Source organism: Rhea pennata, chromosome 2 (assembly GCF_028389875.1).
Source record: "Rhea pennata isolate bPtePen1 chromosome 2, bPtePen1.pri, whole genome shotgun sequence".
Taxonomy (NCBI): domain Eukaryota; kingdom Metazoa; phylum Chordata; class Aves; order Rheiformes; family Rheidae; genus Rhea; species Rhea pennata.
In genome coordinates this window covers 21,369,805-21,389,401 of record NC_084664.1, presented here as the reverse complement: position 1 = coordinate 21,389,401, position 19,597 = coordinate 21,369,805, and the positions used below count along the sequence as shown (strand labels likewise).

Here is a 19,597-nt window from a genome sequence, read left to right as displayed (position 1 = left end):
CTAACCTCCAAAAGCAATTAAGTTACTTTTGGTTTTATCAGTTAAAACTGTAATGTATCTACAGTTTTGGAGGTCAGTAGCCAAGTCAATGAATTGAAAGCTTCCTCTGCTCTTTTTAAGACTGGCAACTTCTTACAATACCCACATACAAAAGTCAAAAAGAGAGTGTCATTAGGACTGGAGTATCTCACCTCAGGCATGAAGGTAAATCACAAAAAAGCTGCAGTTCTAGTATTTGGAGATGACCTTCAAGTCTGTTGGTTATATCTGGATCAACAGCTGATGCTTACATTGTGTTACGTTGTATCAGTAGATTTAATACATATTTATGCTACATTTCATCACCATGAAAAGACAATAGACAAAAATAATAGAATTGGTTGGGACAGCAATGTGGCAAGGAAGTAGAAACTAATTTTAGGTACTTTTAAAAGGATGAGAGCATCTTAATAGATTAAAATTCAGCTAATCCTTACATGCTGCTATCTGAGTCTGTTTCCAATTATTTTTAGCTACTAGTTTTGCATTGGTTTTTCGTTAGAGACCTCTCAAGTCAAATTCTTTTCTCATTTATGCTAGTGTAAATTAGAATAGCTCCTTTGCATTTAATTGAATTACTCTTGATTTACTTTAGTGAATGAGGGAACAGCCTTCATTAGCAATAACCAAACCATCCCTCTTAATTTTGAAACCACTTTGAATCAAGCTTAGGTAGAAAAAAGTCTCCAAAGTTGGAATAGAATAAGTTTTCTTATTAGGAAAAGCACACTCATTAAAGAGGACAGTGTTGTGCCTTCCTACTTTGCACGAAAATGTTGCATTAAAAGGCCTTGTGTTTTAAATTGCCTGCCAAACAGAATTTAGCTCTGGATGCCTCAGAAGCAACCTGGCCCTACAACAGGAGAAAAAGAAACTAGCTGCTTTTATATTGTGTCTTCCTAACAGTTATCACCTTGGAAGACTTTGTGTTGTGCCCTGAGACAGTCAAGTGGTTTGTTGGTAACAGGATTTAGACCCTCAAGTTTTCTTTAGTGTCCCCTGTTCAACAGCACAGTAAGTCTCGGTATAATGTTGTAGCTGCAGGTGGTCCCCAGCACCACTTCTCAGTAGCCTAGCTAAGCAGAGAGAAGCCAATAAAATGGGATACTTTAGTGCCAGCAAATTAAATACAATATTTGTTTTGAGAAGAAATGTGAAAAAGTAAAATTGGTTTGGTCAGTGGGCAACTTTCCCTGCTTTCAGATATAAAGCAGAAAAAAGTCATTTGTGATTCAACCTTGAAGATTTTTTTGACTATCAATGGAAATATAAGCTATAAATGATCTTTACTGTTTCTCCTCTCATTTTCCTCCAATGTCTTCTAGTTCTTTTTCTAGGCAGACTGTAACTGTAGGCAGTAGAGAAAATGATATATATCAACATATTTAGCAGCCAAATTTTCAAATAAGGAATAAGGATTTTAGGAGAGCTAACTGACTTTAGGAAAGAGATGAGTGGCTTGCTTTCCTGCAACCTATTCCCTTTGACAGAATCTCAGTGTAGTCACCCAAATTCCGAGCCATCCTAGACGTTAGTTGTTTTGAAAAGAAAGGATTTCTAAAACAGTCTTCCTTTCCGGAGACATCACAATGATACAGGAATTGTTTTATGTGCCCTTGAAATGATTCATTTCTTTTCTCTGTTTCTTAGCTGCTTTTAAAGCAGACACTAAGGATACTAATGAAAACTGGTTAGGACCTCTTATGACCCTTGTACTAAAAAACACAATTGTTTAAATGAAAAGCGCGCTTTCATTTGAATCATCAAAGTAAATGACTCAAATAGAATGATATGATTTGAGATAGAAAAGTCCTTCTTTTGGCAATCCACAATAAGCATACCAAAATTTAGTCCTACAGCATTAAAAGTAGTCTAGGTTTAGTGAACTCTGATACACGTTGTTGCATGGAATAGAGTATGTTAGCAATTCCTGTGCAGAACTAGTAAGGAAGAACTGTGGACAGATCATTTAAAGGAAGGTGAGTCAGCAAGTCTTTATACAACAAAATTCACAGATATGCTGGTCAACAGCTTTGGACAGGAGCTCATTCATCCTCTTCATTTTGAGGAGTAGTGTTGACTATTTAAACCTTTGACAATAGCCAGCACTTACAAAATTAGAAAGAAGGATTAATTGCTCTAGTTCTTGTTGCTGAACCATGCTTCTCCATTCCTGCAACACCTACATGGAGTGGGTTTTAGCATGTGAGAAACTGAAGTTACAGGGCATTATTATGGATTTTTATTATTATTTTATTGTTGCAGCTTTCATATTCTGAAAGTTCATTTTCTTACTCTTGCTGTCATAGCGGCGTCCGAGCAGATGGCCAGCAATGAAATTCAGAAGAGGATCTGGACATCCTGCATATGCTGAAGTGGAACCAGTTGGAGAAAAAGAAGGCTTCATTGTATCAGAGCAGTGCTAAAATTTCTAGGACACAACACCAGTACTGGCCTACAGGTGTAAGACATTTACTTTGCCTCTCTTTAAAGAAAAGGAGCCCTAAGCTGCTGTAGCCTGATAGAAAGAAGATTTTGGATAAGCTTTGTCCAAGAAGAAAAACTAAGATACCAGTTTACCACTGCACAGTTGTTTTTGTTAGCGGACTGAGATACAACGGTTCATGCAGAACACTTGTCAGTGGACATTTGTGGTATCAAAACTATGGCACAAGTGCCATGTTATTGGCTTTAGGTATGGGGGTGCATAGTAATCAAAAATATAATAAAGCTTTGGTGCACAAGGGTGTTACCCTTTAGTTTAAGTGTTCTTCTCTGGTATCTCAAAAGACTGAGTGACAAATCTGTAACCCTTTCAGTGCAAAGACCACTGATCAGTGTTCACAGGTGATTGAGAAAAGTATCTCAATGCAGAAAAAAAGAAAAAGAAAAAAATAAAAAATGGAGTTTTCTAATACTTCTACAAGTGAATATGGAAAAACACTCGCTTTTCAATTCTAAATTAGCCTACCCCGTAAGTGAGTGAGTCACAATGTATATGCTTTCCAGGAGTAGTACAATGTTTCTTGTACATTGCTGATGAATATTCTTCTAAATAACTCATAAGTCAACAGAAGCTGGTGGGAAATGAAAGTAACAGAATTTTCACAACAGTGAAATTGGGTCATTGAAGGAAGTTCACAATGAAATTGTGCTGATTTTCAGTTTCAGTGGTCACTAAAAATTAATCATCAGGTTTGTTTTAAGGGATATCTTTAATTTCTGAGCAGTAGAGTGGACTGAAATTAATACAACAGGTAATTTTAGCTGGCAGAGATCTTATGAATGATTTCTCAGGCAATGTGATAAGAAAAATGTTAAGATTTTAAACCAATGGTTTTCTATCCTATGCCATTTCATCATAAGCCCTTCCGGAGAAGTGCCACAGACTTCAGTGCACCCCTCCCAAAGATCCCAATACAAGTGTTACTGAACCCTGCTGATTCATACAATGATTTTGTTTAATGCACATAGTGGTTGCATAAATATATATATAAATATATTTTTTTTTATAGCTAACACAAGGCAGGCTCTTGTGACTGTTAAGACTGCATTTTGTCATCCAGACAAAAGAAATGAATTGCATTACTGCATATTTCCACTGAGTTGTAAAATAATCCTTAATATTAGAATATTTTTATGTTGTTTAGGGAAAGTGGTTCACATAGTTGCAGTGCCATAACCTTTCTGCCTAATGGAACCACCCTTTCTTTAATATTGACCCTTTCCCTCCCTGACTAGGGAAAGATAAGGCTATAAATTCACAGCATCAAAAAAAGTTACTCCTTCGGTGGAGGGGGTTATAAACACGGAGACCCAGATCTTCCATGTGGAGTGGGAACCTAAATACTTTGATGATCTGGGCCTGAGCTATTAAAATATTAAATTCAGGTATTGTATGTACATTTCATTGCAGTCATTGACTATCAAATTTTTTACATATAGTACAGAGGCACTTGAATCATTTTAAAGAAAAGTATTCAACATTTGCAGTTTCGGGTCTCAAGGAGTTAAAATAAGTTGTAGATACCACCTTAATAAAACATTTATTTACATTTCTTGTCAATACTTGTATGGTCTAAATTTGGTTACTTATTCTGTTTAAAAAAAAAACATGATTTTTACTTGTTACTTTGTTCAGTAAATAATACAATACTGTATTTTGTATATTCTTTTATTTTGTGTAACACTCTCTCTTTTCATCTCTTTTAAGTCATCTAATGTGAGATTTTAATTGTTCAAATCTAACTGATATTAATTTGAAGGTACTAACAATCACACTGTCTTGAAGCCTAGTGAAAATCCTGCAGCAAGCGTTCTTTTCAATTCATGTGGCTCTGCTGAGCCCTGTTTCTAGAAGGCTGGGATTAAATCACAGGCTGTTAATTCCAATAGCAATAACCAAATGTATGCACATATATATCTGGTGACACTCGTTTTTATTAAATAAAAGGATTACAGTGCACATCATTTAGATACATATTTGGTGTCTGATACTTATCATTAGTTTTCTAAGGATATTGGAAGTCATCAGCTAGGGTTGATTGGCCAAAAAAAGCAATCGTCAAGCTTCTATCTGAAGCATGCTGATATCCTCTTTGAAATAATTGTTATTTCAGAGCACATCTTGGTAAATTTTACTAAAAAATGAAATCTACACAATACTGCAATAAGTTTAAGGCATATTTCATGTGAGTAAGAAGTATTTGTATTATTGTGAGTTTACAGGTCTGCACTTTGTCTGTTTTGCTTACATTTTACCCATGATTTTACCCACCTATGTAATACATGTCATGCAATGAAGCTGACTGAATGTTTGTAACACTGTTTGACAAATACGGTGACAATTTTCAAATTCATATTTTCATTACTTTTTTTCTAAGGCCCTCTTGCACAGCTGAAGGAGATTAGTATTTGCAAACTAATTTAAATATCATAACACATAACAGGAATTATTTTTTCATTCTTTGTCCACCTCTCCCAATTTGGTGGCAGATTTCATTGACCTATGGGGAGCATCTTAGTGTACTATTGATTTTTGCCTTGGTTTTATATGCTATGGATTATAACATGACAAGTGGCTGGATTTATTTAGTGAGACTGATAGACATATGCTTATGTCTGAAAAGAACTGATATTTGAAGAGGAAAATTCCTGCATACTAATAGAATGTGTACTGTCTCATTGGTGTCTGCTTTGATATATTCTGTGGTATGTTCTATTTATCCCAGTAGGCAAAAGTTAATTAAGTAATCTGTTGCTGTTTTGTAATTCCATCTGGTTTTCTAATTTTTTAATAATTAAAATTGCCACATTAAAAAACAATACAAATATGAATCTTTACTCCACAAGGTGTGATGAAATATTGTAATTAACTTTGAATCTTATTTTTTATAATGGTGAATCATTCTATTATGATTTTATAAAGTACCAGTTATTTGACCCAGGTTAAAAAATGTCCTATAACCTCCTCCCAGAGAACCAGATTCAAGTATTACTGAACAATTCATAAAGAAATTTCCATCTAATGGCTCTGGAGCAGTGGCTTCACTAGCATCCCCACTGGTCCTTAATTTTAAAATACTTCAGAATATTTTGTTTGTTTTAAAATATACTTAAAGTGGCCTTTATTTTAGCTGTTATTTATACTCTTAAACCTTGCCTGTGAATTCGTGTATCTTTTGTATGAGTCATGGCAGAATGATTGCAAGATATCCCAAAATTATCCTTTCCTATGTTCTGTTTTAGTGGTAAATGCTTCATAACACATAACAGTCTCAGTGCTATGCTGCAGCACATCCTGTTTCACAGAAAAAGGCGAGTTTGAAGAATGAAGATTCAAAGCACATTACTAACTAGCTCTTTAACTTTCAGTAAGATTAGTTTACAGTTAGTAAATTAGATATATGTATCATATGCAGACACATTGTTTAAAAAAAGACCTTTGAAGTTGCAAAAATGTGTATTCAGCCTTTAAGAAATTCTGAAATTGCACAAAAAAAATGAATGATAATGTTATTCCTTGTGCATATATATGTTGACACAGTCTTATTTAATTGTCTTCCATGTTTCTCAGTATACTATGTATACATGTTTCTCAGTATACTCATTTAATGTAGAGAGTGGAGGCTGCTCGTAAGAAACAGCTATTCCATATTTTTCTCCTCCTTGCTCAAATTTTGTTGCATTCTCTGTTGCATGCTGTTCAGACCCTGCTCTAAAGACAAATTATTAATTTATTCATGGGGTTTTCTTTGTTACCCATCTTCATAATATTTGAGGGATACAGAGACCTTGATTATTTTGTATTTCCAGCAGTCATGTGAAGGGAGACAATTTTCCAGAGAAACCCAACATGAAACCATTCTTCCTATAACTGCCTTCCTCATTCTCAACTATTACTCCTGTAGATGACATAGGCATCATGTAAGTACCAACTGCCTTCATTATACTGTTTTAATATAGCTTCAGATCATGTTCATTTTCTACAATGTGCATGACGTGATTCTCTGAAAAAACATAGCAGATCACTGTATTTTGAATGATTATGGGAACCAAATTAAATTTGCATAATCTCTACATAATATTTGACTTTGCTGTGACAAAAATCTCTTCCTGCTCACTGGGAAACTGGCTTGCCACTTTCTTTTCCGTTGCTGTCCACATTTGGATGGCAAATGAGTGTTTCAAGCATTCAGTTGGTTCAGATATTTGGGCAGTGAGTTTTATGATTTGGACTCTGTTGACCAGGTTAAAATGGTGTAGCCTGCAGAGTAGTAAGACTTCTAAAGAGCATGGGAATATTTCTATACTGTATTCAGGAATCCCTCAGATACACACTAAAGAAATTGCCTATAACAATGTGAATCTTTCTTATTTCCAGAGACTTTCCAAAACAAGTCTCTGCAAACAATTGTCATGAGCTGGCAGTATTCAGATAGCAGGTGTATTAGTAGAGCATGTAGCGTACCCCATGTTGCTGCTGCCAGTTCCAGTTCACAGACCGTCAACGAAAAATTTAACTTCTGGAGCATCTGAATACGTGGCTGAAATGATCATGAAGTGGCTGGCTGATTATTTTCTGATATCAGCAATGAAGCTTCATATAAAGACAAGATTTGGCATCCACCTGTAGGGTGTCTTTGCTATGTGAAATGTGACTGCAGCCGTGGTATTAGCGATTAGGAGAACTGAAATATAGCACAGTCTGTCTCAAAGCAACATTTTTGCTCTCAGGGAATTTATTGATTACAGTCAGGAGAAAGAAGAGAAACAAGCACTGCTGTCCAGAGTAGGTTCATTGGTATTCTAATGCTTGTGCTTCTTCTTGCAGAGAACTACTTGAAGCCTAAAAAAACCCAAATCAAATGCTACTGAGCAGTAACAGTGTTGGCACTAATTCTCTTGTCTCAGGAATTGCTGGCTACTGTTACTTTTTTCTTATGGATGGGATGGTAGGTTGAGTTGGGAGGGGAGAAAAGTGGTGTTTTTGGAGAGGTGAAGGAGGAACAGTAGGACGATGAAGGGAGAAATGTGTGTATGGAGGGGGAATCACTATTCTCAGAGGTTTTAGAGGCCGTGAAAGAAACATTATATACAGCCTTAAGGGCATCGGTGAACCTGTGCACTAACAGTACTGAGTCTGAACAGATAGTATTTTCGTTCAAGTCCAGCTCCACTATTTAAACACAAAAAAAGTCTTCAGAAGCACCAGTTAGTCTCTGTCTTTGTCTACAGGAGCCCATATTTCACTTGATGTAGAATTTACACCACTCCTTAGCAAAAAAAAAAAAAAAAAAAAAAAAGAAGAAGAAGAAGAAGAAGAAGAAGAAGCCCCAAACAGGATTTTAAGAGTAATCTGCTGGTAGTGCTTTCTGAGGAGCCAGATGTGACATATAACATAAAACAGATGGGAAAAATCAGATGAATTGTGTTTAGAATGGTCAATACCTTTATGCCTGGAACAGTGATAAACGCTCGAGTCTGTATGTTTGTCCCACTTGATTTAGGTCTTATAATCATAGCACTGTACTCTAACTACCAGCTTACTGACAAGTGTTAAGAGGGTTTCTTGGCTTTCTGATTTTTCATGGAGATGAAAAAAGTTGAGGATGCAAAGTGGAATAAGGTTTCCACTTTAGGAAGAATTCCTTGCTTAGGTAGGAAGAGAATCGTACTGACCCAAAGGTGCCTGTACCCCCAGCTGTTTCTATGCTCTTCTCTCCTTACTAGAGCAGCTGGCTTCCTTGTGTGGAGCTAGTTTCAGCAGATCCCATGCTGACTCCACCAGCCAACTAGAACATAAACATTGCCTATTCAGTGTTGCAGTATTTGATCAGCAAAAGGTGATTTAGTTCCCTCTGCTTCAGTTTGCCATCTCTAAAATGGGGATCATAGTAAGTTCTGTAATTTACAGGGGAAGCTGAAAATCTCCTGCCTCAGGTTTTTATTCTTGTCTTTGGCTCTTTTTCCATCCCTAATATAGCTCTACTTTCTCACTCCTTTGCCTTCTTTCATTCCTCTAACCCTCAAATAATACAATGAAATGGTCACTTTTGCTGTCACTTCCATCTTTGAAGAAAGCTCCCCTGGAGTTTTCTTCAGTGTGTGGGTTCTGACTGATAAAAATAATTGAAGATAGACTTTCTGTTACTCTCTGAATTCTGTATGGGAGTTAGCAAACTAAATTCTGAATCCTTTCAACCCTTTTCATTCAGACATTTTGATCAAACAAATTACTACTCTCTTCAGTGGAAAACCTGCCACAAATAATCTTTTTAAAACAAAGAAAGGCCTTAAAGGCAGGCCTCAAGACAGTACTGTTAACTACGCCCACTTAGCTAAGTTATTTTGCCCTGTTAGTTAATGCAGACCCCTGCTTCTCGTTGTTTCTCTAGGGAAGTGGTGTGTAGTGATAATTAAATTCTTCTCATGCAGTTTACATATTTTCCTTTGGAATTCCTCTGATTTGAAACACAAAAGGACTATTTTCTTGATTGCTAATGTTAGTTCAAAAGATAACTAGCTTATTGGCTGCTGGGGTGGCACAGTATTTCCTCAGACACCTAGAAGCTGTTAGTAATAAACATCACTTGTGTGTAGCTTTGTTTGGGCTGATATCTTTAACAATAGGTTAACAGATTCTTCTGTTCCGATAAGAGGCAATAAATTTTACTTTGGAAGGTAGCAAATGATACTGTATTTTGGATATGTTTGACTACATATCAATGACAGCGTCCTTTTATTTTAGGTTTTAAGCTTTAAAAGAGTTTTGCCTTGCCTGTGAGGTCCTTAGAAATAAAGCCTTCCCTCCCCTTCCCCTTTCAGTGAGAATGAGCAACTTTCCAATGGAAGAAAATAGGGTAGCTTGTATAGATATATGGGTATTTTCACAATGGCCTGCTTATAGTAGAAATCCTGTTCCTAGAGAGATAAGTCTGGCAGTCTAGATTACAAACTTGAGTGTTACCAGAAATGAACACCTCTGTAAAACTTAAGCCATGCACAGCTGCAGCGTCACTGATCTCTGGCACATAGGAAGGAATTGTCTCTAGTACTGATCAGCCTTAAGGCTGGGGTCTTACCTCTGCTTAATCTTCCCCAGTATGGGCTGGGGATAAGGACCAGCAATGGATGCTTTGAGAACTGCAGGTCCTGTTCCTCCTCTGAGAGCAAAGAACAATGTTCATCTTTCCTCCTGCACTTGTGCAAAATCAGCATCCCTGGAGCTTCCTCTGTTGTCACCTCCCCTGAGCTGGTGCCTCCTTCAGTGAGAGAACTCTAAGACTCCTGCTCTTCAGAAAATAAAGGAGACCTTGCGCCATCATTTTCCTCACCAGCACTGAGGATGGACAAAGTATCTCTGTCAGTGTCTTCAGCCCTGTCCAGAGCAGCAGAGTGAGGAAAGTGAGGCGGAACAAGTGATGGGAAGCATGAGCATAGGCTTGTTTCAGTACAAGGTGGCACCGGGCATATGAATGCCTGCACCCTCTCACACTCGCCCGCTTCTTCCAGCTGTTATTGACAATGTATTTTTGGCTTAGAGCACTTTCTCAATGCAGGGCCTACAGCAGCCGATGGTGTGGTCGGAAAGACTAATCTAGAGCACTCAATTACCATGTGAGATGATGCAATTATGTCATTTCATGCTATTTATATCTCCATTAACACCAAAGTTCATCCTATGAGAACCAGACAAATCTTTAGTCTATACAATTCCCTGCTGGCCTTAGGAACAGGAGAGTGTGTGAGTGAAAGATGACAAGTGCTCATGGGCCCAACATGGCCTGCAGGCTGCTGCAGTGAACCAGACAGAATTAAAGAGTCTGATGGGAGGTGATAGGCACCATGGTGGGGAGGGGAAAATGACTTCTCTAAGGAAAAGGTGAAGAAGCTATGAGTCCTGAGGTGAGGAAGACACTTATCTGCTGTTGGATTTAGCACTTCCTTCATTTTTGCCCACGCACACACACATGCGCGCGCACACACACACACACTCCCTCAGATTTGTCTGTATACCTACAAGACAGCTAAGGCAACTGCAGCCTGCTAGGCAGCATCCTGATGGTGGGGGAGAGAAAGTCGGCATACATCGTTCTTGGACACTTAGTTCTGTCATACTCATGTACCTGATTCAGGGCTCTGTATTCCACTGCTGTGACTAGGAATCAATTTTTTTTTAAATAATGAATATTTGAAATTTTACTTAGGTATGTAAACTTTCCTGAGTGAAGCTACTTCAGTATGTAAAGTTGCTTGACACATAGCAAGACCAGCCTTGGTTGATTTATCCTGTGCATCTGTGCCCCTGAGCGCCAGAACAAGGAAGAATACATGGAGTATCTTTAATGCAGTGATGTGAGCACAGAGCTCAGCAGCCTCACCCACCTCCATCCAAGGATAATAGTGCCATCTGCCCTTCTCTCAGAGACCAAGCCTAGCAATTAGATCATTTGACCATGAGATGGTAGACCCAGCTCTCTGCCTGAGGAGCGCATGCAGCCTCACTTCCTAGGAAAGTACCACAACTAATAGCAGATACATTAAGCTCCCCCTGCCACCCCTCCCCAAAGCTTCCCATGGCACAGAAAAGCTGCAAGGCTCTTTCTTTGACTCAAAAAGAGTGACTGAGAGTTGGAATGGATGAATCTCTGCTGAACTGGAAGAGATCTGTGCCCAGAGATGCAAGGTGTACTAGTTGCTGCTGTAGGACTTGCATTTGGACGTGTAAAAGCAGGAAGCTTTTTCAGGTTGTAGATCTGGCTGAAACGTGCTTATACCAGGGATGCAAGATAGTAGGGTTTTCAGATAGATACTTCTATTTCATTAGCAGCACTTTAAACATGTAAACAGACTTGCTTTATATATTACATCATTTTTCATCAGCCCCATCCTCAGGAATCCAATTTCCAACAGCTAGATTTAGATGTCCAACATTTTCCTGGGAATTTTGTTCTTGAATCTGATATGGAAATGCTCTGTGTCATCATAGGTCATCCCCTGTCTTGCTAGGTGCCTTAGGAGAGAGGTCATGTAAAGCATTACTGCAGGGTGCTAAGATATTAGCTATAACTATCACTAGGAATAAGATACACATGCACACACATACACACAAACACAATAACCACAGACAAACTCTACTCCCTGCTATGCAACAGGAAATTCTGAGCGAGACTAATGAAATTAAATGAACTCTTCACTGCAGAAGCTGTGAAGTGTTGTGTGGAGGCTAGTCTAGTCGCTCTCTGCTTTAATGTTTTAGTAGAGTCACTTTGTACTTCAGGAGCTAAACGATGTATGGAGCTTTTAGTTGTCTGCTCTGGGTCTTTTCTGCAGCCACTGCCTATTGCACACTGGAAATACATCAACGTCTCTATTTCTAGGATAGTGTAGACACGAGACTGAGGTTTGTAGACGTAATTGTTTTAATAAAACTTCTATCAGCTATTCCCACATTGAAGAAAGAATAATACTTTGGCTTTAGTTTGAAAGAGCAACTCCAAACCCTGTTTTCTTCCATCTTCCTTTCTGCAGTGAGTTCTAGTAGCTATGCAGCACCTAGAGAGCTCAGCTGAAGTACTACAAATGAATGTGGAGTTCTGCATTCGGTAATGGGAAAAGAATGAGCAAAAACACACTCAGGCAAGTAATATTTCTCACCACATTTGCCAACGGTCAAATATTTTCGTTAAAAATGCTGAGGAATGTTGCTGATTATTAAATAGGCAGCAGTACATTTGCTCTGAATAAAGATGTCTCTCATTTTCCATGAAGTTATAATCACAATAAGAAGCCCCAAATATTAATAAAGGCAAACCTTTTTCATTCAGTTTAAAAATATGAATGCCTGCCTGGATTGTAGCACTACTGTTTTTTTCCTTGCTGATTACACTGGGGATGCTAGTCTGCTGTGCTGTGCATTATCACTATCAGCACATGAGAACATTTAAAATTAATCATGTATATTTAATTAATTTAAACTTTGACATCAACATTATAAATACTGCAAATATTTTAAACATTGAAAGGGACATAAGCACACATTTAGAAGTTACATATAATTACTAGTAAAAAAAAGTGTCGCTGAAGATCCAAAATGTGGGTGTTCTTTTACATATTTTACTCAAAAAAATTTAAGTGTGGAGAAAAAAAAATAAAGGAAGGTGGTATTTAAATACACTGAGAAGCATCTGACTTCATGAAACATCCCGCTAACCCCAGTGACCGAGGAATAGCATCCTGCACAGCTAATCCCCAAAGCAGCTATTTCTATGGCAAAGCTTTTGCTCCCCTCTATTGAAATCAGACTGAACTATAGAATCTATTAAAAGACATAAGCTGTTGTACAGAAAATAGGGTGCTTCAGCTGCCTGAAACTTCCGAAAGAAGCAAAGGAATGCACACCTGGCTTGCCCTAAGCAGGGAAGTACCCAGGTCGCTTTAGCCCCTGGGCCATTTCCTGTTTTCTTCCTTAGGGGAGATCCATCAGCTATCGCAAGCTGCAGGACGGCTTCCCCACTGCCCCCATACAGCACTCAGGCCCATCATCTTTGCCCACTCATCATCACTAAAATAGTAATAATTTTTTTTTTAAAAAAAAAAAAAAAAAAGATTCAGCTAAATCACTACAGCATTTGAACAGAAAGATTTATGAAAAAGTCTTTAGCATAGTGACTAGCCAAAGGGCCAGGGGACTATGTGATAGTTGCTTTGAAATGAGAGGGACTAGATGACATTGGCAGGGCATTCTGGAAAATAAAGAGTAGATTAAGCATCTGTGTCAGAGAGGCATTACAGCCTAAATGGAACTAATGCCATAAAATACTGATCGTATATGTAAGTGTTGCTTTATTTGTTGCTGCTGCTTTTTTTTAAAGGGTTATGTAACACAATGCACAACTTTAATCAGGATGATAATTTTTATCATGCTCATATAAGATTTGGGCAGAGACAAACACAATTCCTCATATGAAAACATTGGTGACAACAAATAAAAATCCTGGCATCAGCACACGTGTGATATTGCGTTAAAAGGGAAATAAAAATCCAGCTCCACAGGGAATATCCTCATATGATGCCTGCCCACACAGGCATCAAAAGGGGAGCAGGCTGCTTTGGAAATGAGCACATCTTCACAATGATGGCCAGCTGGTGAAGTGTTCGCTGTGTGCCTGGCAGAGAAACCAGCTGACAGCTGCTCATCAGCCCAGGCAAGAGGAGCAAGAGAAGCTAGGACCGAGGAGGGGTGGACACGTGTCGCTTTCTCATCTGCCACAAGGATGCACAGCCCTGAAGCCATCAGCCACCTCTGCTCGTGCCTTAGCGGAGAGAATAAACCACAAGGACCACACGTTCACTTGCAGTGGTGGTTTTACAGGTGGGAATGAAGCACATCCTATTTCATCATAAACCTTGAAGACCCAATGAAAAATGACCATGCAGACTCCAGTTTCTGTTGCTAACAGTCAGAATTGGCTTCAGCAAGATTTGGATCGCTGAAACATTACCAAAATCAATCTTATTGGCGCAGTAGCAGAAGAAAGATACCAAGCAAATAAAGTGGCTGTGTATAAAGAGAACAGGATTAAATGTGGCTTTTCCTATAAAAAGAGATAGTGGTAAATTTATTGTCTAATTACAGTTTCTTCTCTTTGATTCTTGTTTTCAGTGCTATCACAGAAATGTTCAACTTGATAAAAATTCCATAAGTCAAAGTACACCTAACGTTAGCCTTCTAAATAGGGCCCAGTGGGCAAATGACAAATGAAGTCAAAAGTACAATTTGTATTTGTACAAGAAGTAGTCCAAACCTAGAAGGCAATTACAAATGCACAAAGAAGAAAGATTAATTTATTTTTAAATCATTATTTTTAACAGTAAATTACAATGGGGCCCCACATCTGTTAAAGAGAGCTCTAGATCAGTGGTTTATACAGATATTAAGCACATCTGATCTGCTAAAAGGCAAATCATGTTAGCACAGTCTCAGCTTGGTAATGTTACAGATACTCTGCCTCAGGTATAGAGCTAGCTCATGTCTAGCTGGGTTGAAACACAGGCAAAGCAGCTCATGTCTGCTTACGTGTTACTATGGAGCATGCTGTAAATGAGTCCTTTATAGATAAGAGATTTGTATTCCTAAGTCTGAGCTTTCCTGTTCTCAAATTTATCTTCTCTCACCTCTTCTTGTGGAGAGAACACCAGGAGCTTCAGGTACAAGGCAATTTCTGAAGTGCTAACAAGAGCTCCCAGGCTGTGGGAGATTTTCCCCCCTGCAGGAGGAATCAGAATGGAGTATTGGCAGGCAAGCATGTGAGAGAAATGTGAGGAGAGACACTAAGAAAAAGCAGTATCATGTGGTTCAGCATCAGACTCAAAAACCCAAGCATTAGGCAACTTGAATAGAAACAGTAAATCTGAGAATTCTCTATTTCCAACCTTGCGAGCATGTCAGAAAGTGATAGGACAGCTACCCAGGGAGGAATCCTAAATAAGGGTTATGAATTGAGCCAGGTTTTCTAGAGTCATTGGCAGTGCATTTTATTGTTTATAACTTAAACAACTCTACTTCCAAACACAGTAATCCAAGGTTTAGTCTTTTATTTTGACATAAAAACTAGAGCAAGTCTTTGCTTCTAGGATTCTCCTAGTACAGAGCATATACCTACTAGCAAAAGTCTATTTCCAGTCCTCAAATGAAATTCTAAATGCAATGTTGCCAATTCCATTTTGTCAAAAAAAGCTAATCGGTCCAGGGCAGGCTAACTAATACTTCAACAGGGATCTAGTTTGCAGTCCTGGGATTGCAGAATTTGTTTCCAAGCAGTGGGCAAAAATCAAACTTCAAAAAATAAATGGAAAGATAGACATCTACTGCTCCAGAACTGCTGAGAAGCTGAGAATTAAGAAAAGTAATCTTCTTTCTCATTACTAGGGAATACGAAGTGAGATACTGCACTGGCATATAGATTAATAAGAAATAGGGCAAATAGAATACTGGATCCATTTTTGAACCTATAGCCAGCTAAAGAAATTGCTCAATTAATTAGTTTACCTTAAAGCAGAATCTTTCAGTTTAGTTAAATGGAACATAAGGAAAAAAAAATTATCCAGGAGGAATTTGGTGTGAGCTCTTAAACTCTGGAAAAGCTTCTGTTTCAAAAAAATAAAGGTCAAATGAACATTCAAGTCTACTAATAAAAATACATTAATAAAACTGTTAAAATTATACTTATTTTGCTGCATATTATAAATAAATCCTTTCCTCTTCTCACAGAGGGGCCAGACTTGCACCAGAAGTATTTTATTCCTATATATATGAACAAAATAGTGTTGTGTTTGTATACTTCTTTCTATTTAATTTTTTTTTCTTTTTTCTGTTTTATACCCAGGCTGCTAGAAGTGTTATAAATTAATGTCTTTTCTAAAACTTTTCTATATGAAACAAATATATGATATATAAAAGTCACTTTCCTTGTCTCTTATTGGTGCTGGTTATTTGTAGATAGAAAACACAAAGATATCTTCTAATATAAAATTGTGGACTCTGTACTCTACATTATTTCTCATGGAAATATTGGAGGTAAATCCCAAGCTATTTCCCAAGAAAGCACAACAGTGTATTAGGCCAAATGCATATCTGTAATAAGCTCATACCATGGATGAATATGCTCATTGGTGATACTGCCAGCTTCAGATGAGATGTGCTGATTCACACAGGTGAAGCTCTGAATCAATAATTTGACAAGAAGAAGATCAATAAAATCCTCTTCAGAAACGATCATCCTAGAACTAATGTAGATCATAATGTAAAGTTTCTGGTAAAAGTGTCATTGTAAGAATCTATAACTTTTATCCCTGGTAATTCCAAACATAATTATTTCATTTTATAGAAAACAAACCTGATTATATCTTTTACTAAATATCAACCTGGAAAAATCATTGCTGGGCTTTGAAGGTCAATATGACCATTTTCTTCCCTAGACATCTGCTCCAGCAATACAGGTCGCATAAGGCCAAACGTTGATGTCAGTCGCCTGGGCAAGCTGGTTGTTTTCCTGCTCTGCCTTGAGTAATACCTGTGCGTTTTGATTGCTCTCAGTGGATTTGCTCACATATAACACTTGTCCTGTTAGAAGTGGGCTGTTGGAAACAATTCTGCTGATGAGGTGTGAGCAGGACTAGACACCGGCTCACTCGCTTTTACTGCCTTGGCAAACGGTGCTGCCTGGAGCAAGGACAGAAAGGATTATTACAAATCTATTTTACTTAACAATATATTTTATTACAGAGATGAGCATAAACAGGGAACCAAATGTGTTGGACAAGAAGGGGTCATCCTCACACAAGACCTTATCAAGATTCACCCTTACTTAAAACAATAAAAGCTGACAGGAAAGTCATTGTACACTATTTTCAGACAACCAGAAGTAATCAGAATGATCTGATTCATAAAATTCAGTGCTCACATCTATGAATTCCAATAAATGTGTGAATCTATAACTTCTGCTTTTTTATCTATTCACTTTTATTATAAGCAGACTCTTCAAGCTGAGCATTTCATACTGATTATATATTGCAATTCTCAGGGGTAAAGTCTTATGGCCTTTAATGTCATGTCTTTTGAAACTGCCAGGTTTGCTATAATTAGCCTGTAATAAAAGGCCTATTATTTAATTGAAAGACAAGAGTCCCAGAAGATATAAAAAGATGAACACCCTGGATTCCCCCAAATACTGCCCAAGAGGTGCTAAGTTCTTTGCAGCTTTGGGTTCATTGAGAGGTAGCAAATAAAATATATGTGTATGAATTTTGAATTTGGTGTTTGTAAATAAATGAATAAATAAATAAAGGCGTTACTTGTTACTGTCCTTCTGGTACAACAGACTTTAATAGGGACTAAATAGGGACTAAAATGTGGATGTACTGCATGATATTTGCACACCCTGACAGCTATCCTGAAATACATTTTTCTAGCCATGATTTTTAGTAGGCCACAAACACTCTCCATCCTTTTAGTAACTGCTACAAGCTTTGATTAAGCTAGGAATGTAGGATACCTTTTTATGATTGCTCTAGATTCTTCATCTCTCAGGAAATTTGGTTGTTATCTCAAAGATATTTCATGGCTAGTGTAACAGAACACAGCCTATTGCTGAGACACGTTGAAGATTTTTAATTACTCTTCTCACCATAGGACTCTACTCATTTCATCACTCCCCACTCCCCAAAAAAATCAAAATGCCAGCTTGCCCATTAAAGGTAAAAATTGTAGTAGAATAGTAGAAATGGCCCTCCCATTGTTTAATGGAGCAATTTTCAAAAACCCTCAGCATGGCTTGAGAGTGAAAAAATAATCTCAATGCTTTTAATTTTGACTCAAGTTCACACCAAATGAAACCAAGGAATAAGTATGCAAGTACTAAAACTTGACACTAAAGTATCAAGTACTAAACCTATCTATTTTCACCATCTCATTAAGTTTAAAGCACAAAGGAGCCACTGAAGTCTCCATGGCAGCTCCCGCACATCCATGGCCAACGTGCAACATCGAGTTACCCCTCAGATGAGGCCAGTCACTTGAGTCTGACCAAAACCTTTAACAGCTGTTGCTAAACCACATTTTCTCTTAGGTACCCCATTTCAATATAGAATTTTAATTTTGATAAGCGAAGCTCACAATGCACTTGGAAGGCATTTCCCATCACAGCAGTGTGATGATCAGAGACTTTTAAGGTAGCCCTCTTTGAAGTGGCATCAGTCATGAGCGGGACAGCATCACACAAAACCATCCTCCTCAAGCCAAGTAGCAGTAGGAGAGCGTATTGGTGGTGAGAAGGCTTTGCTGCCGTGGAAGAGTTGTGTGCTTTCTCCAGCCCTGGAGCATGCCATGCTGGCACTAGCTCACACATCTTCACCTTGAGAGGAAGTCCCTCCCAGGTCTCTCCATCTAGGCCTCCAAGATTCAAATTTTTTTTTGTCTCTCCCTCTTTTCTGCACTTTTTCCTAATAAAATGCTGACATCTGTCACAGAGGTACGGGGAAAGGAACATCAAACTATGGCACTGCTAAGCTCAATTTATTAAGCAGAGCAAGCAAGATATAGGCTGTTTCGGGTAAAGGAGCTCCAGGGAATCTTGTAGCCTGTACTGAGAGTCAGAGAGGCTGCCACAGTGCAAATGCCCCTATGTACCTACCTTATGCTCAGGACAAAAGCCAAGCCACCACAGTACTCCATCTCAGGCTGCAAGTTGTGTGCTTCACCTGCAAAAAGCCTAGCATCTTTCCCAAGGAACTGTCTTGTTGCTTTTGTGTTTATAGAAAAACTAGGGTAATGAATTGATTTGAGGCAAAAGTTTCATTTAGATAGTGCATTGGTTCGTATTCTGTGAAACTAAGTGGGCATAAAATTTCCAGGTTATTAGCCAGGCTCAAGACAAAGCTGCTTTCCTAACTGCTGGTTGGTGGCATACCTCAGCTAGTAAAAAGAGATTTACAGTGGTCTTTGTCAATAGCATATCTTAGCTATCCAGGTGTAATTACAAAAGCAATCCCGCCCTCAGCACTTTGATTGTTAAACTTTTTTTGATTTGTTCGAATCTAGTATGTCTTTTCCACTATTTTCAGTTGTAAGGTCAACACCATAAATCATACCTTGTATGTCACAGGGAAAAGCTGCTCCACTCATGCAGTTTAAATAGAACGGGAATGGAAGCGTTTTATTGATTTGCTAATGACACATAATTAACCCACAATCAGTGAACTATACATTCAGGATATCAGCAATGCAACAGATAACAATATTAGACACATACAGAATGTTAATAAACACCCATCTGTAAATAGTCCCCAAAACAGGTAATCGCCTTCCTCCCAAACACAGCCATCCACGCGGTTTCACACATGCCTCTGCTCCCAGAGGGCTGCAAGCACATCCCCCTTCGATGACAGCAGCTTCCCCAGCGTGCACAGCCCTCAGAGATGCGGCTGCTCCAGCATTATGCACACCCACACCCCTGGCTACAATTCCCTTATCAACAAGAGGCAGTGCAGATTCCCC

At 38.3% G+C, this 19,597-nt stretch overlaps 1 protein-coding gene across 1 annotated transcript in view; it reads left to right on the top strand.

The window, feature by feature from the left end:
- PLXDC2 (plexin domain containing 2) overlaps nucleotides 1-4,509 on the top strand; it is a 268,814-nt gene extending 264,305 nt beyond the window's left edge. Inside the window, exon 14 of the mRNA XM_062569044.1 lies at nucleotides 2,349-4,509. Coding sequence (XP_062425028.1) covers nucleotides 2,349-2,465 — 117 coding nt within the window. The 3' untranslated portion in view covers nucleotides 2,466-4,509. The remainder of the gene's footprint in view (nucleotides 1-2,348) is intronic.
- The last annotated feature ends 15,088 nt before the right edge of the window (nucleotides 4,510-19,597 follow it).